This window comes from Limanda limanda, chromosome 17 (genome assembly GCF_963576545.1).
Source record: "Limanda limanda chromosome 17, fLimLim1.1, whole genome shotgun sequence".
NCBI classification, from domain to species: domain Eukaryota; kingdom Metazoa; phylum Chordata; class Actinopteri; order Pleuronectiformes; family Pleuronectidae; genus Limanda; species Limanda limanda.
Genome location: NC_083652.1, coordinates 13421823 through 13440698, shown reverse-complemented (window position 1 = coordinate 13440698; position 18876 = coordinate 13421823). Strand labels below are relative to the sequence as shown.

At 42.9% G+C, this 18876-nt stretch overlaps 4 protein-coding genes across 4 annotated transcripts; 3 read left to right on the top strand and 1 right to left on the bottom strand.

The window, feature by feature from the left end:
- The first annotated feature begins 458 nt into the window (after nucleotides 1–458).
- Nucleotides 459–5283, top strand: poldip3 (polymerase (DNA-directed), delta interacting protein 3). The gene is made up of 10 exons (XM_061090586.1): nucleotides 459–532; nucleotides 1251–1363; nucleotides 1482–1918; nucleotides 2043–2087; nucleotides 2234–2308; nucleotides 2417–2638; nucleotides 3098–3175; nucleotides 3291–3420; nucleotides 3588–3654; nucleotides 4289–5283. Exons 1-10 carry the CDS (start codon nucleotides 465–467, stop codon nucleotides 4497–4499), a joined length of 1446 nt encoding a protein of 481 aa, XP_060946569.1. The 5' UTR covers nucleotides 459–464; the 3' UTR covers nucleotides 4500–5283.
- Nucleotides 5284–6498: 1215 nt separating this feature from the next.
- rrp7a (ribosomal RNA processing 7 homolog A) lies at nucleotides 6499–8906 on the top strand. The gene is made up of 7 exons (XM_061090604.1): nucleotides 6499–6563; nucleotides 6756–6898; nucleotides 7561–7686; nucleotides 7779–7902; nucleotides 8182–8279; nucleotides 8362–8569; nucleotides 8724–8906. The coding sequence occupies exons 1-7, from the start codon at nucleotides 6500–6502 to the stop codon at nucleotides 8807–8809; spliced, it is 849 nt and encodes a 282-aa protein (XP_060946587.1). The 5' UTR covers nucleotide 6499; the 3' UTR covers nucleotides 8810–8906.
- On the bottom strand, nucleotides 8857–12503 carry LOC133023665 (zona pellucida sperm-binding protein 4-like). Its single transcript, XM_061090739.1, has 12 exons — nucleotides 12353–12503; nucleotides 12016–12140; nucleotides 11558–11678; nucleotides 11328–11462; nucleotides 11085–11257; nucleotides 10790–10869; nucleotides 10573–10706; nucleotides 10310–10493; nucleotides 9893–10037; nucleotides 9733–9802; nucleotides 9521–9655; nucleotides 8857–9170 (listed from the first exon to the last, which is right to left on the bottom strand). Exons 1-12 carry the CDS (start codon nucleotides 12501–12503, stop codon nucleotides 9019–9021), a joined length of 1605 nt encoding a protein of 534 aa, XP_060946722.1. The 3' UTR covers nucleotides 8857–9018.
- A 1711-nt stretch (nucleotides 12504–14214) lies between these two features.
- On the top strand, nucleotides 14215–18566 carry wbp2nl (WBP2 N-terminal like). The gene is made up of 8 exons (XM_061090605.1): nucleotides 14215–14320; nucleotides 14806–14914; nucleotides 15050–15188; nucleotides 15516–15608; nucleotides 15744–15935; nucleotides 16429–16542; nucleotides 17078–17154; nucleotides 17241–18566. The coding sequence occupies exons 1-8, from the start codon at nucleotides 14262–14264 to the stop codon at nucleotides 17295–17297; spliced, it is 840 nt and encodes a 279-aa protein (XP_060946588.1). The 5' UTR covers nucleotides 14215–14261; the 3' UTR covers nucleotides 17298–18566.
- Nucleotides 18567–18876: the final 310 nt, after the last annotated feature.

The following is an 18876-nucleotide window of genomic DNA, read 5'->3' as shown; positions in this document are numbered from 1 at the left end:
AGAGCCCCGGTGTTCTGTGTCATGGTGTCAGCTTCTCATCCGGGACAACATGTCGGGTGGGTGTAGGAACTCCTCTGTGGGGGTGAGGTGGTTGTTTGTTACATAATCAGAGACAAGGATGTTCCAGTTGATTCATAAAAAGGTTTTAAACACATGTTTCTGATGTTTGTTGTCAAAATGTGGGCGTGTGGCGCAAGGGATTGTGGGTAAGGAGCATCCGGGCTCCCCTCACAATCAATAATAGATTATAAAACATGTGTGAGTGGCTTTGATCACATCAAAGTCACTTAGTTCCGCGTTTCAATAAAACATGTTTTTAACCTTAATATTCGTGACGATTAAACGTGATTATTTAAAACAAGTCAGCGAAACACCAAATCCCGTCGGGACGCAGTGCATTCTGGGTGAACTCGGCTTCCGTAGTCGTACATAAAGATTTGTCAAACGCGAGGCGGCGAGAGAAAATGGCAGACGTCTCCCTGGATGAGGTGATACGACGGCGCGGAATTAACACGAAGGCCCCGGCGAAACGGTACAGAATCCACTCAATGTGTCGGGGAATAATCGCGTAGAAATGACGCAGTATCTCTCCGCATTTAAACAAACTGCGTAACGTAGCTAGTGGACCACAGTATGCTAACGTTAGCTAATGCTAGCTGTGTCGTAAAAGCTAGGCTAAGTAGCTGATATTATCTGTAGGCCTCCCAAGTTGGAAGCTAATTTTTCCATTTTGGTAATTCGTCTATATCCCTGGCTTTTTTGGGGAAAATGTAGTCCAGTCGTCGAAGTAGCGCAGAGGTAGAAACGCAGTTAATGGTCTGCTCCTGTTTGTAGCTTTACTGGTGGTAAGCTAACCAGTAAGCTAATGATGTGGATGTTGCAGCCAAAACACGTAGTTCAGTTTCTGAAATGATTACATTCAATTATTATGTTTGTTTGTCAAAGGAACAATTTTGATACATTTCTATATAGTCCTCATCATTATTGTCACAGCCAGTACACTACATATCACATATACATATAATATATCTGAGTAGCATTGTATTGCAAATATCATGGCCTAGTATATCAAATACATTCCCATTGTCTGGGTTAAAAGAGTTAATTCAAGAATTAACAAATTAAGCGTAGTTGTTGTTTGTGATGCTGCTTAAATATGAAGTCTTTGTAGTTCTTAAAGTGTGCTAAGTAGAATCCATGAACACAATCCTAATGTTTGTAAGAGTAACAATTGCTTTTCTTTTTCTTAGGCCCACGATTGCATGGGGCACGGGAGGCGCTGGCAAAAGTTTTGATGCCCGGCAAAAGATTGGAGTTGATGTCAGACAGCGGCTTGGAGGTGGAGGAGGAGGAGCAGCAGCAGGTAAAAGCTACAGATGTTTCACAGACAAATTAAAATGCCCTCATGTTCAACTGATCTTCGAGTGGAATGTTTTAGGTATTTAAAGACAAGTTTACTATCAATGCCCTGTCTCCCTCAGGTTTTCAAGTGAAAGATGCCAGAGAAAAGCTGGTTCAGAAAGATGCCCGCTTCAAAATCCGTGGCCGAGGAGGACCAGGCGGCGGAGGAGGAGGCGGAGGAGGAGGAGGGGTGCAGGACGCACGTCAAATGATCAACTCACGCAAACAAGGGCAGTTTACGGTTCCTGCACAGGCCATGCCAAAGACAGGAGTAACACACCAGCTACATAGCCAGACACTTGTGCAGCAGGTACAGATGCACCCCAACAACAATCCGGGTGGAATGAACTCACGGCAGTATGGTGCCAATGTACAAGTGCTGAGGGGCAGTGCACCCCCACAGCTGAGCACTAATAAGAGAATGATGGATGCTCGTGATAGGCTGAGCCTCAAGAGGAGTATTGGCGGATCTATGGCAGATGCCATGCCGCCCCTAAAGATAACAAAGACCATCCAGGTTGGTTTGAAATGAGCAGCTGTGTTTGTGTAGAATCAGCAACACACCCTTCTTGAAAGTGTGTCTATTGAATTGCTTGAACAGTTTGTCATGCCACACTAATACATGATGCTTCCTTTTACAGCAACGGCCGTTAGGGATGTCAAGTGGCATTCGTCCAGGCACACAGGTAGAGCTCTTCTTCCTGTAATGTTTAAACATGACAGATTGAGTAACTCTTGTGTTTACAAGAAATTTTATCTGAAAGTGTTATTATTCCTTTAATGGCTATCTCTCTAAACCATGGTTCTGATAATATCCTTTCAAATCCCACAGCCTGTTTCAAACGATCTGAATTCCAACTCCAGTAAACAAATGAAGCTTACTTCTGCAAGTATGCTACAATCCCGGGTAAGAGCGAGGACTCAGCACAAACTTAGTAGTATTATAAAGTATTATATAAATTATTACATCCTATCATTAAATAATGCTCTTCCTTTCCACTCCTTTTTCATATAGTCTGGAACACTTGGCTCCATATTCTCCATGTCATCACCAATCACCAAGGTGGTTCAAAACGACTCCTATACAGCCCCACGCCCTCCGGCCCCTGTGGCTCCCACCCGGTCCAACAGCAGCATGGCTCCCCCCCGATCCTCCGCTGCAGCCTTACAGCCGATCTCCAGGAGCCTGCAGCAAAGCCCAGCGCAGGCCAGCCCAACTGCCCCTGCTCCCGCTCAGGTAATCATCTCTTACTTACAGCTGGAGGCCAGAATTCACTCCTCTGTAACCTTTTGTATTTATTCAGAGAAATTTACATCGGATGCAACAAACTCTATTGAAGCCTTTTTAAAGAAGCCACCCAAGATAACATTGATGTATTGAGCGCATCAGATGACCGATACCAATTTAACAACTTGTATAATGTATATTTAAACTGCTGTGTGCTACTAACTCTGAATGCAAATGATGATTCCTGTCATTGTTGTTGGGCTCGGCTCAGGTTGAATCCTTTGTTAAACAAAAGCACACAGAGAATACGCAAATGCTTTATGATAACATTAGTGCCACCCCTCTGACCTGAAGTCTCACAGGATACACGTTTTACTTGTGGGACATTCTAGCAAATCTCTTCTCATTATATTTAGTAATTTTCAATACAGATGCTTTATCATATGCTGTTGTCATTTTTCTTTCCAGCCCACTTTCAGTCCTTTGGAGGGGACAAAAATAACCGTGAACAATCTGCATCCCCGGGTCACTGAGGAAGACATAGTTGTGAGTGAATCAAACTCTTTGACGACAAACTTTTATATTCGATATTCATTGGTGTGCTTAGTGCTGTTGTGCCACGATGACTCATTCAATGTGTGCTTGTGCTATTCGTCCACAGGAACTGTTCTGTGTGTGTGGTGCCTTGAAGCGAGCACGGCTGGTGAAGGTGGGCGTGGCTGAAGTGGTGTTTGTCCGCAAAGAGGACGCTGTCAGCGCTTACAGGAAGTACAACAACCGCTGCCTGGACGGTGAGTGCCAGTAGCAAGGACACACGCATCACAGGGGTGTCTAGGTTTTGGGAACTGTCTTGTTTTGCATATATGACTTGAGTACATTAGACGGACTTGGACTCTCCAGAGTGATGAAGTTACTGTTGTTTCTGTGTCTAATAACTTTGATCCTTATTCATCTCCAGGCCAACCCATGAAGTGTAACCTTCATATTCAGGGAAATGTCATCACGTCTGATCAGCCCATTCTATTGTAAGTGATCCTGCAGGGCTTCCCTTTTCATTCCAAATTAATCCGGTGTAACTGTTTTTGCATGCAAATTCAAAATTTTGCATATTTTGCCCTCAAGTATAAACATCCCTCATATGGCTCAAATTAAATATTCATGTTATCAACTTCATATAATCTAGCAGTGACTTAAGTAATGATTTGTTCATTCTCACTTGAACAGTGACACAGAAAACACATTTTGGAATTGGGTTAGTTGTATAAGAAATGGATATATAGTTTTTTTTAGGGCTTTCAGTTGTTTCAGGATGGAAAATCAAGTTGTGAGGCTTAGCTTCCTAACAGGTTCTATTTAAACCTTTACAGAACCCATTCAAAACTGAGTACATGTACAAATCACGTTCAGGTGATGCATCCAACTACTGATTTCTATGTACTTCCAAGTTAAACTCTACCCAATAATACCTTAAGAACTAAAGACAGAAAAATGTCTTACAAGCTTTAGTTTGAAATATCAATTGCAGTGACTGTTGCCCAAGTTTTGGCTCACATCCTCCACTAGAGTTTTGTAATCGTAATACTTTTTATATGACAACTACCATTTCTTTTGGGGGAAATTAGTGGAGTTTTGACCCTGTTCTCTCCCCGGCTCCTGCAGGAGGCTCAGTGACACCCCAGGCAGCAGCACAAAGAAAGACGGTCTGCCTCCCTCCTTGTCTCGTCCCGCTGGTCAGCGCGCCTCCTCCCATCCCACTCCAGAGGTCGACCCACAGACCATCCTAAAAGCTCTGTTCAAGTCCACTGCACAGTCCAGCACCACCGCTGAGCCCCCCAACTCACAGGCCACCGCCTTCCGCATCAAGATATAGCTCCTGTTTAGTGAATATTGCTGCTTTCTCAGTGTTTAGAAAGGAACTGTGGTTGTCACCTTGACCGCGGCCATCATTCTCATAGCAAAAAGATTTGTACACATTTGATATACATGGAAACTCCGGAACATGGAATTCATGGATGTCGACTTCCCGTTTTGTGGTTTCCAAACTTCACCCGTTTGTTTCTTAGATGGACCAGTGGAAAGAAACGTGATGTGGTTTGTTGTTTTAATCCCATGAGGTGGTGGATGCCAAATTACACTGTGTTTAGGGTTGCTCTTCTTTTTTGACAATTCAATGTCGCCTAATCTAAACATGATGCGTTTTCTTTTTAATTCTGTAGTTTAACTCTAATCAAACCAAACATCCCAACAAAGAAGAAAAAGGTAGATATATTGGTCATATGTTCAATTATATTGTCTGCATGTATTTCAAAGTGTGTGTGTGGGAAGAAAGGAACGATCGACCAAGACTAATTTAAACAACAGATGATGTCTTACCATCCGAAATATTGCTTGTGCTAGAGAATCATGAAGGACTGGAACTACGATCCCATCATTTCTGTGAACCATCTCATTTTTGTGATATCGAGATTCTTGTGTGTTCTGTCGATAGTTTTACTCGGCTGTCTCGTGTTCCAATCGGCTTATGTTTAGTTATTTCTTTGTATGCGTTACACTTGATTTATCTTCAAGGACTGTATATTACTTTGAGACGCTTGTCAGTCGAGAGGAACATAGAGTGAAACGTGAAATGTCACCATTAAAAATTTAGCTTTGTAGATGTTGTCTGAGACTCTTCTTTCCTATTTTCTATATCATTGAATAAGTGTCACAGTGAAAATAACAGATATAGAGTGGATAATAGGGATGGGGGAAAAAATTGATTCAGTTACAAATCGCGATTCTTGTGAATGACGATTTTAAATCGCCATGCTGCCTCCCAAATCGATTTTTTTCAAAATAATTATTATTTTTTTTAAAACATATTTATTGGTTTATATGGGGGGAGCAACATCACCCCAGAGCATGTTGACCAGCGGCTGTTTTTGCACAAGAATCTAAACATACCCAAGCACTAGCTTTGCATCGCCTACATGCAAACAACAATAGCCTACTTTTTGTTTATTTCAAAGTTTATATTTGAAGTAAACTTTTATTCATTCTATTTAATTTACCTTTTATTTATTGTTTAAAAGTAGCCTTAGTGGCATACATTTCTTAATCTGTAAGTTTGTGTGCAGTTGACAGGGGCTATACAATAATAGGGAACATTTTTATTTATTTTCTCTATTGGCTGCCCGGCAGTCATTAAGTTAATGTTAATATTTGAAATAAAACTTGTAAAGCTCTAGGTGAATTTGACTGTGTTGTATTTGAAGGTATGATTCAACATTTTTCCATGGTCCAGTATTCACAAAAATCCCAGGAAATCGTAATATCGAATCGCAATACTTACAGAATCGCAATACATATCGTATCGCCACCTAAGTATCGTGATAGTATCGTATCGGGAGGTCCCTGCCTATTCCCGTCCCTAGTGGATAAATGATATAAATCAAATATTCAACATTTTATTGTTATTATAATTATGGACTTTACCCATTTTGTGTATAAATATATATTTGTGTAGCAATCCTACAAGGTGCTTCACAAGAGGAAACATTTTACTTAAATATATGTGAATGTCATAAAACTACTATATAATACATGTGGATATGATTTAATATTTTTAACAGTAAAAACAATTTATACCTACTAAATACAATGCAAAAATAACTAATTTCAATTTATTTCTAATATTTATTTGCATATACGTAAATATACACACGATTTATTTAATTACAGTAATAGTTATTGTATAAAATGTATATTACAATGAAAACATGATAATGTACAGTTAGTAACGAATACCAATATATAATATTATAAAGGACACGCTCGAATACTTTTCTTTTACGTTTTGTTTGTACTTCCGGTGTGAGAGGTCACAACAAAATGGCGGCGTCCAAGAGGAAACATGCTAGTGGGCAGCCTTGTATCATCCCCGGAGGATTCGCAGGTACTTTGTGATGAAATGAAGAATCTTTAAACAAATGTTTAAACCAGAACCGAAGCTTTTCCTTGTGATCTGACTGTGATGGAGGTTATCGATCCGTAGCTGTTGTTTACGACGTACAACAGGAGTTCGCCTGATGTTCACAGATGTTTAACGTGTCGCTTCTTCATCTTCTCTCTTCCTCTTCTTCTTCAGTCTTGTCCCTGAAGTTCAGCTCCGACTCTTCAGCTCAACACACAGTTTATGTGAAGGAGCACAAAGTTCGATCAGAGAAGAATTCACAAAGACCCCTGGACCGGACGTTGTTTGTCCTCAACATCCCCCCGTACTGCTCCGAGGTAAAGTGTGTGTGTGTCTTTGGGATCCTCGTCGGAATATGATCAGACTTATAAGCAGGGCTGGGTCTAGGCAGGGGCAAGAGGGGGCCTGGCCCCCTCAAATAAATGTTGTGCCCCCTCAAACTAAATCCCAATTTATAATAATAATAATATAATAAAGCACAATGCCCCCTCAAGATTTGTGTCTGCCCCCTCATACATGCCTGTCTAGACCCGACCCTGCTTATAAGGGTGACAATCATATAAAAAAATTACAGAAAAGAGCACAGAAATATAGATCGAATCAATATAAACTTTATTGTCCCCATGGTGACGTTTTTCTTGCCTCAGCCGCTGCAGAACAGAACAAAAAGCAGAACACAGGGACATATCGTGTAAGACCCAGAATAATGAAGCAGAATAAAAGTTAGTTGAATATTGCACTGCTCTAAAACACTTAAAATGATCAAACACTTGGAGAATATAGGGATTTAAAGATGAAAATCAAAAACTGGCATAAAAAACTAAAAACAAAAAATGTGCCAGACAGAGTGTGGAGGTTCTTTTGATACACGGCCGAATCTCCATGTGGCCTTATTGAGTCGTGTGATGGACGTTGGTCTTGTCACAAATCAATCCTAATACCATGTGCCAGATATCATTCTTCCTGCTGTGTGTTCCAGACCGTTGTCACAGAGTTATTCTCCCAGTTCGGCCCAGTTCAGTCGGTGGAGCTCAGAGATCATCCAGGCTCCTTCCAGGAGTCCGGACCCAAACTGAGCAAGCTCTTCAGACCAGCTGAGAAGAAGGTCGGTGCTGGCTTCCTCCTCCTGCTGCTGTTTGCAAAACACTCACACTACGAGTGTTTAACCTGGTGCGTGTCTCTCTCCACCTCTTCCAGGGTTTCAAAGTGGGATATATCGTGTTCAAAAAATCCTCCAGTGTCAATTCAGCTAAATCCCACCCGGATGACGAGCCCCTGGTGGTCTGCACCGAGCAGCGTCCCGTAAAGACCGGAATACAGAGTGAGTGGTGCACTCCTTTCTTTCATTAACGCCTCATTTCATATTCTTTTAGTTTCATACTGTGGTGGTAATATTTTATTTATCTTAGTCTTTTTAATGTGAAACAAGTATTAGACCAGTTCTCAAGGAACATTGAGGACACATGAGGGTTCAAAAGTGTTCTTATCGCTGACCACTTGTCATCCGATCACTCAGGACAGATGTTGGCACCAGGTCTGATCGGGATCTTGAGGGTTTCAGATTTATGACACATGTTCTGTGGTTTCTTTCTCCCACCAGAATGGATTCACCAGTACACAGAGTCTTTCATTCAGCCGGACAAACTACAGCAAAAAGTCGACTCCTTCATGGAGGGCTACGACAAACGGAAAAGAGATGTGAGAATTCTGCAGCATCACACCGCCCCCCCGCCTATACTCGTAACATGTGACTGAACCTGGGTTTTGTTTTTTGTCACAGGATGAGGAGAAGCAGAAGAAGGAGGCCGAGCAGGAGCAAGAGGACGAAGAGGGCTGGGTGAAAGTCACAAAAGGTCACAAGGGCGCCAAGGCCCGCCCCCACAGCGAGGCGGCCAATAAGAGGACTCTACAGAAAGAGATAAGGAAGAAGAAGAGGAAGGAGCTCATGAACTTCTACTCCTGGCAGCAGAGGAACACACAAAAAGAGCGTAAGTTGCTTATATTTAAACGGTGCTACTGAGCCATTGTAAACATTTAGGAGAATTGGTCTTGTTAGTTTATTCTTCTCTCTGGAGGCTAAAACTAAAAATATTCATGCTTTGTAAAATCAGAACGTCTCTGATACAATCATTTGTTTTTCAGATATTGCTGACCTAAGGAAAAAGTTCGAGGAGGATAAACAGAAAATCGCTCTGCTGAGAGCAAATAGGAAGTTCAGACCTTACTGACTCAACTACCAAGATTCTATTCACTCATTTCACTGCTTCTCTTTTTGTAAAACCTTTATTATAAAAGGAATGTGTTAATAAACTGTTATTCTGATTCAAACCCAATGATTTGCACTTTCTTATTTAAACACTTTATCACATCAGTGTCTGAGGTTCCAAACCTGGAGGTCAAAATAAATTAGAATGCACATTAGAGAAGGTCAAATGATTTACTGGCACTGTTCACTGTCAACTGGTGCTTGAGAAGGTTTCTGTATGTTGGTCTTCTGCCACGTGGTGATGCCCGACCACACAGTGAAGAACAGGATCAGCAGCAGGGCCGCGCCGACACCAGGGAGGATGTACACCAGCACATGGAACACTGGAGGAGGGAAGAAACTTTCATGTTAGGTTTTCAATCCCGCTTGCCTTTAGCAGGAGTACGTTAAAAACCTAAAAAAATTATCTTGACACTTGAGCTGAGATGGGGTATGGGGTCGATTCAATGAGGGGGATTTTTGTTTGACATTTTTGTTAATAGCTCAAGAAATGATGCAGGAAGTTTTATTTAAAATATAAACCAGACAGAAATATAGCGCAATAATCTAGTAATATTTGGAGTTGCTGTGGATAAGGATGTGGAGATCCAAATAGAAACCTGGCCCATTGAATCTAAATGTGGTTTCATAAGGACTGAAGTTCTAAGTTGTTTTCTTGATGAACAGGACTCACTTGGGTTCTGCTTCACACACGGAGTATCTTCCACTTCAGTGTTGTTCTGTCCCAGCAGCAGAGGCCCTAAGGAAACCAACTGGAGCTGGTCCGACTCAGACGTGGTCTCTCTTCTCCGTCTCTCGCCCTCAGATGCTGAGAGAGGAGAGGGGGTGAATATAAACAACTACACAGACACAAACAGGTGATGCACAAAGTGATGATGTACTCACAAATGATGGCACAACTCTGTGCACAGTCAACATCGTCGGTGCAGATCTCCACCCAACAATAGAAGAACATCTAAGAGAGAGATTACACAGTCAACAAGTCGCCATAGAACCCGTTTTGCTGGGTTTAGTTAGTTAAGATGATAAACTCCTGAAACCTTACCTCCTCCTCACTGGGATCTCCCGTTTGAGGGTCCAAGAAGGCAAAGGTCTTGACGTCAAACCTCCTCACTTGGGAGTGGGAGGTGGTCCTCCCCCGTTGGTCCACAGGGACAGAGCTTCTCATGTTGTCCAAAGGATTCGGGCATCTAGGAGAAAATTCAGCTGTCAGCTGCACAGTAATCCATGCAAATAGTGACCGTGGCCAGGGAGGTGAAGTCTCCATGTTTGTTCAAAAACTATGAAACTAATTATCGCTACTTAATAATTGGATCTTGATGAATCAGACATGTTTAGAGAATTTATGAGTATGTGCAATTTGAAGCAGATTTAAGTAGAAATCTGGACTGTGGCTTAACGAGGGGACTGTTAACTGTCTAGTTTGATTTTTATTTTGCCACTGTAATTTCCTTGGTCTTACCCGTCATACAGGAGCATCCACACAGAGTGTCTGGACACAGGGTGGGCAAAGCAGTCCTGCACCCGCAGGGAGAGGCTCGGGTCGGGGGAGGGTTGGGCGATGGAGACTTCCACATAAGCAGCTGAACGCAGCGGCAAACTCAGAGGAAGCTGCTCCTCAGGAAAGAAGGACGTGAAAGATGCATCTAGAACAAGAATCCCAAATAGAATCGTTCAGGTTTTGTTCTAAGGACCAAACAAGCCCACTGCTCTTCATCTCATCACCTGTGGCTATTCTCATCTGCACTCTGATGGTTCCTAGTGCAACCACAGGCGGGGGGTTGGTCACTGCGTACAAGGACCTCACGTCTGCTGCAGGATTCAGATCTGATCTCGCGTACTCACACCGGACCTGGAGACTGAAACCAGTACATCACTACTAACATATCATGTTTCCATAACCAGTAAGTCCTCTGCCAGAACCATCAGCGGTCAAACTGACCTGAAAGGAGAATGTGTGGATGTCCTGTCAGTGTGCAGCTCCTCCACCTCCACATCGTAGATCACAACATCTCCTTCCACCTAAAAGTCAGGCAGAGAATGAAGGATGTGGAATCAAGCAACTTTTCACTGATATTAAAGAAATTCAATAGGGGTAAGATGATTAATGCTGTTTTAATCCTGTGACTGTATAAAGAGGATATTGAATCTTGCTGTGATTCAATTTGATTCCAGATTTACCCTTGTACATTAAGTGATATTTTATGGAAGTGCTAGATATCAAATTCTTGCATCACCTTCTTCTTTGCACCACAGTCTGTGACTCCGATCTTGAACACGGCCGTGTCTGCGGTGGCGACCACAGGGAAACACTGCGGCTGATCTTTGACTATGAGGCTGCTGGGAGTGACGGGGGGGTCCGTGTCTGTGGCCTTCACCGAGAACACAAAGTGTCCGTCCAGAGAGCAGGCTGGAAGATAAAAGATTTATATTAAACGTTTAAAAAAGGAGCAAAGTGTCCAATATGGCTTCAATCTCACCGTTGAGTCTATAGAAGCAGGTGGAATCATCAGCATCATAGCAGCAGCCCAGTTTGGAGCAGGCGTCACTGGAAGTGATTTGATCGCCACAGTCCACTCGCAGAGCTCGGTCTGTGCCACACTTTCCAGGCAACACTAGAGAAGAGCAGCTTGTTTAGGCTCCTGAACTGGTAGAGTGAAAAGTGAAGTGCAAAAGACTTTTAGCTGCTCCTTCAGTCGTCTCTACTCACATGTCGGCCTCATCGGCGTCCGCTCGCCCTGTCTCCTGATCAGAGGACAGCTGATATTCACCCTGAACCACTGATCCTCTCCCTTCAGCTGCACATGCAGAGGTATGACCACTCGGGTGCTCTGATGGTCAAAGGTCAGCACAACATGGACGTTAGGAAGTCGACATTATTGGATTTCCATGCACTCACACACACAGGCAGAGCACATCTGGGTGACTCATTTCCATTTACATGTCTGCCACATTTCCGACATTTCCTGCAGCGCAAATAGATTCATAATTTGTTTTACGATTCCATGTGTCAGTACGATTAAAAACATTTCAATAATTTATTATGAGCCACAATTAGAAATGAAAAAAGTCTTCATTTAGGACCAAAGTATAAATACGTGTTATACTTTATTTCCCCTGAGGATCCTGCCAATCAAATTCTCACACTGAATGATTTAGTGTTTTTACCTCGATCTGAACATAGCAGCTGTCGTATCTGCTGAAGAAGGAGATACTCTGGTTTTTCTCTCTGCTCGACATCACTCCACACGAGTCCTCAGACTGAGGCACCGGGACCGTGGCGCCTGACAAACCTAGCAAAAAACATTTTTTACAAATACTATTTCTAGAATTAACCAATAAGGACAGTTAATAGAATATAATCGTAATAACAACCAAACCATTGCAAGGTACTTTACAAGATAAAAATGAAAAATTGAAGGCAAACAAAGGTCAATTTAAAAGCAGATACACATTTGAATACCGACTGAGCAGAGTGCACACAGTGAATTGAATTGAATCTTACCTCTCACATGAATATTGTTTCTGACCAGCGGAGCAAACACAGCTTTTATTCCCCGGAGCGAGCAGGTGACTCTGGGCAGGACGAGCAGCCTCCTCTGCTCGGGGCTCTTCTCCACCAGGACGCTGGACAGGCAGCAGCAGTGCTGAGCCATGAGCACAACACAGAAAGAAATCCAACAAAGCTTAACACGATCACAACTCATCTTGTTATCTCTGGGATGTTTTCACTGATACGTCTCCTGGCTCCAGAGACTCTTTTCTTTGTGGGTCGCGTGCCACCTGTTAATTAGTGTTGATTGGTTTGAAGCTTGTCATCCTGCAGAGTGTCAGCACAGCTTGGAGGTGTGTGTTCACTGGGATGGAACAAAGTTGATAAACTGTCACACACTTTCTCTTTCTTAGAAGAGTGAGACAGAAAACAAAGGGAATTGATGACATAACACAGGTCAAGGTTAAATCATGTATCGTGCTGAGCGCCTGTTTGGCCTGATGTCTCCTCAGGGAGCCGCTGAATGAAATCGTTGTGTCACTCAAAGGCCTTTCCAGCCTCAGCCCTCCAGCTTGTCTCCCTATGGCAGCGCTTGTACTCATCCACTTATTATACGAGCACATCCTAAACCTCTCCTCACTGCTACATCCTGTCAGCATCTGCATCAGCTTCTGTTGAGGCTCTTTCAGCTGCGATGAATTCCAAATCATAAAGTGAATGTAGAACTGTTGATCTTGTACATGTGGACTTGCTTTCATCATGTCATCTGAATTAGGGATGAGGGGTTTTCAGTGATAATTCACTGGTTAATGATATTTCTGACACTGGATTAGCTAACGTACGGCAGGACAAGTTTATTTGTTGCACGTTTGAACAACAAGGCAAAACAAAGTACTCTAACCCTGGATCTGTTCTTCAGATGGTAATAAGCAGGCTTTGTTATTGTGTTGATGTGGCCGTTTACATTGAGGTCGAGTGTCTGACTCAGTTTGTGGTTTAACATTAACTTCACAGACTCTTAATCATTCTGTCCTGTCTCCAGAAACAGTCACACCACTTTGATCTTTGTTTTAACCAAAGAGAATTCTGACTGATCCAATCACTGATTGGTTCAATACACTCAGTCAATGCCTGTTTGAGATAATAGTCCCCTGGGGAGTTGGTTATGTACGAACACATCCATGAATGACTCCTTATGTTATGTGTATGTTTTCACATCCTATTTGACAGTTAAGCCTAAAGTATTGATTCCTAAATCACATTGTGTCATCACGTCTTGTCCCTGGTGAATTAAGAGTTGAAGTAGGTGTCTCTCTGCCTGGAGCCTCTGAGTTAGAAATTAACGTCCCTGAGCGAAGACACTACAATGTCCTGTTGGTTCTTTTTCTAGAACCTGACCTTGGTTCTGCTCAGAGAGAGAAGGGAGAATCTGTGGAATGAGACATACACTAATCTGCTGTACAGATATACTGTAATATACAATATACATAATATATATATATTGTGGCATACGTCCTCAACAATCTTGACTTTCAGACATAATGATTTTGATGCCACATGGACACAGAGAGGATGGAACTCACTGGCTGAAGTTATAATTATTGTTAGTATTATTATTGTTGTTATTGTTATCATTATTGTGATAGCTGGCATTGTAACTATAATTGATATTGTCATTTCCCCCCTTTATTGTTTTTTTAATAAAAATTATTATCGATATTATTATTGTTGTTACCGTTGTTATTGTTGTTAGTGGGCGTGTCTGAGCCGGACAAGTGACGTCAACGCGCTATGATTGACAGTCACGAGGTGGTCACGGGGCGTGGTGACGTAACGCCTGTGACGCAGCAGGGAGACCCCCCCCCCCCCCAGGAAGCAGCCGTACAGCACTGAGCAGGACGCGGATCACCGACACATAAACATGGCGCTGAATCGCAACCACTCGCAGAACGGAGGCGTGTTGATCAACAACGGAGAAAGGTGTGTGATCGTGTTGATTGTGTGTGTGTGTTTGCCACCCGGTCGCACAGAGACAGTGTTGTGTGTCTGCGTGACGTGTTTACTTCTCCGGTGCGTCGTCAACTCGGTGCTAGCCTCCTAGCTAGCTGGCCTGGTTAGCATTAGCATAGCTATAGCAGCTGTGAACGGAAAACTACAGACGGAATTAAAAAATGTTGTGTTCACCGTTTGTGTTGCAGTTTGTATCTTTTTTATTAATGTCAACAGACTTTGGACTGTGTGACGTCCTGACAGCTGCTTTGCGTAACGACGGGAGCTTTAGCGTTAGCACACTATCAAAACAGGAAGCAGGATGTTGACATCACGTTGAAAACATTGAGTAACGTGGGTCAGCTTCCGCTTGTGACAGGCGGCTGTGTTTTTATAACATATAAAGTACAACACTGTGATAATCTGTGGTGTTTCCTCTGTGTCCAGTGGGTGTGACATGTTGTTTCTGTCCTCAGTGTTTTAAGGGAGTGTAAGAACGTGGAGCTGTCCTTCACTGATGTCTCAGGAAAGACAGACCTGCTCAAGGGGACGAAGAAGGGCGCAGTCTTCCTCACCCCGTACAGGGTACTGACAATACTGTCAATACTGCATACAAGTACAACAAATACTCCCCTGTCCTCTTGTTTGGACAGTGTTCATGTTCTCACTGGTCCTCGTGTGTCTCTCCCCACATTTCTCTTCTCTCGGTCGCCGGCGTAGTTGCTGTTTGTATCCAGTAACACCAAGGATTGCCTGGGGTCGGCCATGTTCCCCTATTACATGATGAAGGGCTGCAGTATTGAGCAGCCAGTGTTCGCAGCCAACTACATTAAAGGGACAGTTACAGCTGAACCGGGTGGTAGGTGGTCTTTTGTTTTTACTCTCAATCTCCTGGGATATTGTGTCCAGAAATCCTTCTCACCAAAACCTCTGGAATCCTGTCCTTTTTCCCATTAGTGTCTTCTAGCTGTAGGGCTCCTCTTCTTCATCTTGAGATAATTGTATTCTTCCAGTTTTCACATCTGTCCCATTGTCGTCAACACGCCCACTTTCCACAGATTATTCCTTAGACATTTCCCTGCTGTATTCTCACACAGACTCAACGACCTTTTACCCTGGGGGTTGAAAAAATTTGGAGAATCTGCATCTCTGTATTTGCTCTAATTGTGGTTGCGTCTCTCATCAGGTGGCTGGGAGGGACCGGCTCATTTCAAGATGTCATTCACCAGCGGAGGAGCCATCGAACTGGGACAGCATCTGTTCAAACTGGCCACAAATGGTATGAATGCTAGTTTACTTCATCACTGCATCTAGAATTTTACAATCCTGAATATTCATTTGAAGAGGGGAGAGAAAAAGGTGTGGAAAAACTCAAAGTGTGAATTAAAACATGAGACATCTTCTTCTCCTGCAGCTTCTCGCGCTGGTCCTGCCCAGAATGGTGCTGCCTCTTACGGCTACCCGTCACCAGGGGTGATGAACGGCTACGGCCCGGCCCCCCCTGCTCCTCATGGCTACCCGTACCCACCCCCTCCCCAGCAGAATGGATTCTACCAGGCGCCTCCCGCTGCTCCTGCCAACATGGGCTATCCAACAGCTGCTGCAGGTACAGAACTCAGTACTTTGTATTATTTGAACGCTAGAGTCTGCTGCAGGTTCTCCGGGATAAATAAATTATCTTTCTTTTAGGTTGGTTAAAGGTTATAGCTCTTAGGTTGTGCTTCTCTACACGTGCATGAATATTCAAGTGTGGTTTGGGCGGCAATTTTCTGTCTGAGCAGCCGGACCTGAACCCGACAGGCAGCCTGGTATTTGTGTCCGAACCTGACCCCAGTCATTTCCAATTAGAACGTATTAGTTCCCAGCAGGTCCTGTTGGGCTCGGGTCAGGTATCCACGTGTAAACATTACACATGTTTATTCTTGTATAAGCAGATTGTGCATTAACAATTCTTGAGGCACACATGATGCTGCAGTTTCTTTGTCTCCCTGTCATGCCTGTGGGTTTTTTTTCGGTCCACGTAACAAGTTGCTGACAGATTGTAACCTCCGCTGACCTTGGAAATCCACCTCACTCGTCTTATCTCATCTGTGTTCCAGGAATGTACCCGTCTGGATTTGACTACATGGCCCCACCTCCCCCCTACCCTGGGCCGCCCCAAAACTGGACTGCACCCCCTCAGAATTGGACAGCAGCACCACAAGCAGCTCCAGGTCTGTTTCCCCCCCCCCCTCTCTCTCCCTCCCTCCCTTTTCCTCTCTGCATGTCTGTGTCACTGCACCCGTCACATCTGATCCGTCTGCCTCAAAGTGAATCACTTTAAAGCATACCACCAAAAAAAGTGCTCATGTCTCATTTGCTCAACGTCAAAATTACAAAGAATAAACAATCCCCCCTCTTCTCCTCCCTCACGTACTCTTTTCTCTTTTTGCACCTTGTGGATTCCAGTGAAAAGTCTCACTCTGCTCAAGTTGTGAGTCGGTTCACTGCTGAAATGTCAGTTTGGCTGATCTTTTTATTTGAAGACAGAGCTCTAGTTGGACGTTTGCCTCCGTTCTGCTGGATTTTGTCTGGAGCATTTCCGGAGCTGTCAGTTGTTGTGCTTCACTTGACTAACACTGTGCTCCTCCTCGCCTCAGTTCTCCTCACAGTGTTGGGAGCTGCAGCGTCTGTTACTAAATATGTTCAGCAGCCATCGCTGTCTGTCTTTGTCAACCCTGTCTCTGTCCCGTCTCACTTTACGCACAGGTAACTCCAAGGCGGCTGAGGCAGCAGGCAGCGCGTATTACAACCCCAGTAATCCACACAATGTCTACATGCCCATGGTCAGTTGCTTTGCTTCTCTTCAGTTTCAGTTGTGTGTTCATTAGAACGTATTTATACACTGTTTTTGTTCTTTATTCCCACACAGGAGCGGCCTCCACCCTATGCACCTTATCCCGACTCTCCCAAGAAGAAAGACAACTGAGGCTCCGGCAGCTTCACTTCGATGACGCTCTTCTCTCATCCTCTGTATCTTATATCTATATCCTTAAGTCAGGAGTGGGGTTGATGGACACTCACTCGAGTAGAATGCAGAAAAGAAGATGCAAGTAATAGAGTGCTTTAAAGATGTCAGTGATAATTCCCCAGTGAGTGAATGAATGATATTTTGAATACTGGAATAGCTCACACAACAATCACATCTTAGAAATGCTGTTTATTCCTTATACTTAAGTTCAAGTGATTATCATGAAATGATTGGCAACTTAAATCTCTGGCTTTGCGGAGCCTCGTTATTATTAACATTTCCAGTGATGAGATTAAATTTTTATTTCTGTCTTGGACACGTGGGCGAGGGCAGAAAACCTGTCCTGGTTATTCGCTGAAAGGAGGAGTCAGTGCGGGGAATGTATTTTCTAAAGGCAGATTTATTACCAAAACATTTTGTAGCAATATCCTGATTGCAGAGTCTATAGATATTAACCTTATCAACTTCTATTAAGTATTTTTGCAGTATCGTTGCAAGTACCGTGTGTTCCTTCCTATACAGATTTGCATTGAGTATTTGTTATGAATATAAGAAACAGAAAAGGGTTGAATAGTGTTCAGTGATACATTATCTGCCTGATTAACATTTCCTTCATATAGGACTAATGTGCTTGTGTTCAGTCGAAGTGATTCCAGTTATTTTAAGATTCATATCTCCCAGTCCCCTGCGTAGTAACAGATGATCAGAAGGAGAAGTGTCGGCTTTGAAGAAACAGGGGATCAGATAGATTTCTTACATAACAACTCTTTGTATGTGCAATATTTTAACCACACATAATAAGGTCACAGGTGGATTAAGCTGGGTTTACCTGCTTGACCCCTTCGACATCTGATGTATTCATGAATGCAAGGCTGAAACCAGAACCCTGCTGTTGGGAGTCATTACACAAGTGTGGGGTTACAGGGCTGCGTGGATTATATGAAGGGCCCAGAGTGTTTTAACTGCTATTGAAACTTGTGAACGTCGACCATTTATTCCTAATTAAACTGGGCCAGGCCTCAACAAGCTGTGTAATTACATCCCCAGTTAACACCTGTTTGAAGGACTATTTGCACACAGCAGTAGAGGTGGAAGGTTCGATTTGCGTTTTGAGTTTTAGTTTGCTTGATTTTCTGTATATTAATATTTCCTTTCAATTCCTTGTACCCTTTTTGGTGAATTTTGTCTGTCAGTTAAAATCTAATAAATGTCATTTATTAAATTTCACATTTTGTAGTTTTTTTTTGTCATTAATCTTTGTTTTAAACATTTTAAAGTCTAAGTCTGTTTTAAATATCTAATATCTGAGATTCACAGTCACCATGGAGACACAGTTCTATATCTTTAGTTTGCAAATTTTAAATTATGCTCATGTTATTTACTTAAACATAACTCAAATTTGCAGCTTCCTTAATTGATTGGTAATCATTTTCCAAATTAAATGATAACAGTTGACTTTTTTTTTTTATGTGAATCTACAAATGGTGTATGCCTGGTCTTCAGAGGTCCGCTCTTTTTTAAATACACGTTACCCATA

Bases quoted from the DNA above. Each gene is read 5' to 3' on its own strand.
- LOC133023665 (XM_061090739.1), bottom strand. From the start codon at position 12,503: ATGGCTCAGCACTGCTGCTGCCTGTCCAGCGTCCTGGTGGAGAAGAGC. The intron at 11,679-12,015 runs GTAAAAACACTA...TTTGACCATCAG, and splicing joins GCTGCTATGTTCAGATCGAG to AGCACCCGAGTGGTCATACC. The intron at 9,803-9,892 runs GTAAGGTTTCAG...TCTCTCTCTTAG, and splicing joins GAGATCCCAGTGAGGAGGAG to ATGTTCTTCTATTGTTGGGT.
- poldip3 (XM_061090586.1), top strand. From the start codon at position 465: ATGGCAGACGTCTCCCTGGATGAGGTGATACGACGGCGCGGAATTAAC. The intron at 2,309-2,416 runs GTAAGAGCGAGG...TTTTTCATATAG, and splicing joins CAAGTATGCTACAATCCCGG to TCTGGAACACTTGGCTCCAT. The intron at 2,639-3,097 runs GTAATCATCTCT...TTTTCTTTCCAG, and splicing joins CTGCCCCTGCTCCCGCTCAG to CCCACTTTCAGTCCTTTGGA.
- rrp7a (XM_061090604.1), top strand. From the start codon at position 6,500: ATGGCGGCGTCCAAGAGGAAACATGCTAGTGGGCAGCCTTGTATCATC. The intron at 6,564-6,755 runs GTACTTTGTGAT...CTTCTTCTTCAG, and splicing joins CATCCCCGGAGGATTCGCAG to TCTTGTCCCTGAAGTTCAGC. The intron at 7,687-7,778 runs GTCGGTGCTGGC...CACCTCTTCCAG, and splicing joins TCAGACCAGCTGAGAAGAAG to GGTTTCAAAGTGGGATATAT.
- wbp2nl (XM_061090605.1), top strand. From the start codon at position 14,262: ATGGCGCTGAATCGCAACCACTCGCAGAACGGAGGCGTGTTGATCAAC. The intron at 15,936-16,428 runs GTACAGAACTCA...TCTGTGTTCCAG, and splicing joins CTATCCAACAGCTGCTGCAG to GAATGTACCCGTCTGGATTT. The intron at 17,155-17,240 runs GTCAGTTGCTTT...ATTCCCACACAG, and splicing joins ACAATGTCTACATGCCCATG to GAGCGGCCTCCACCCTATGC.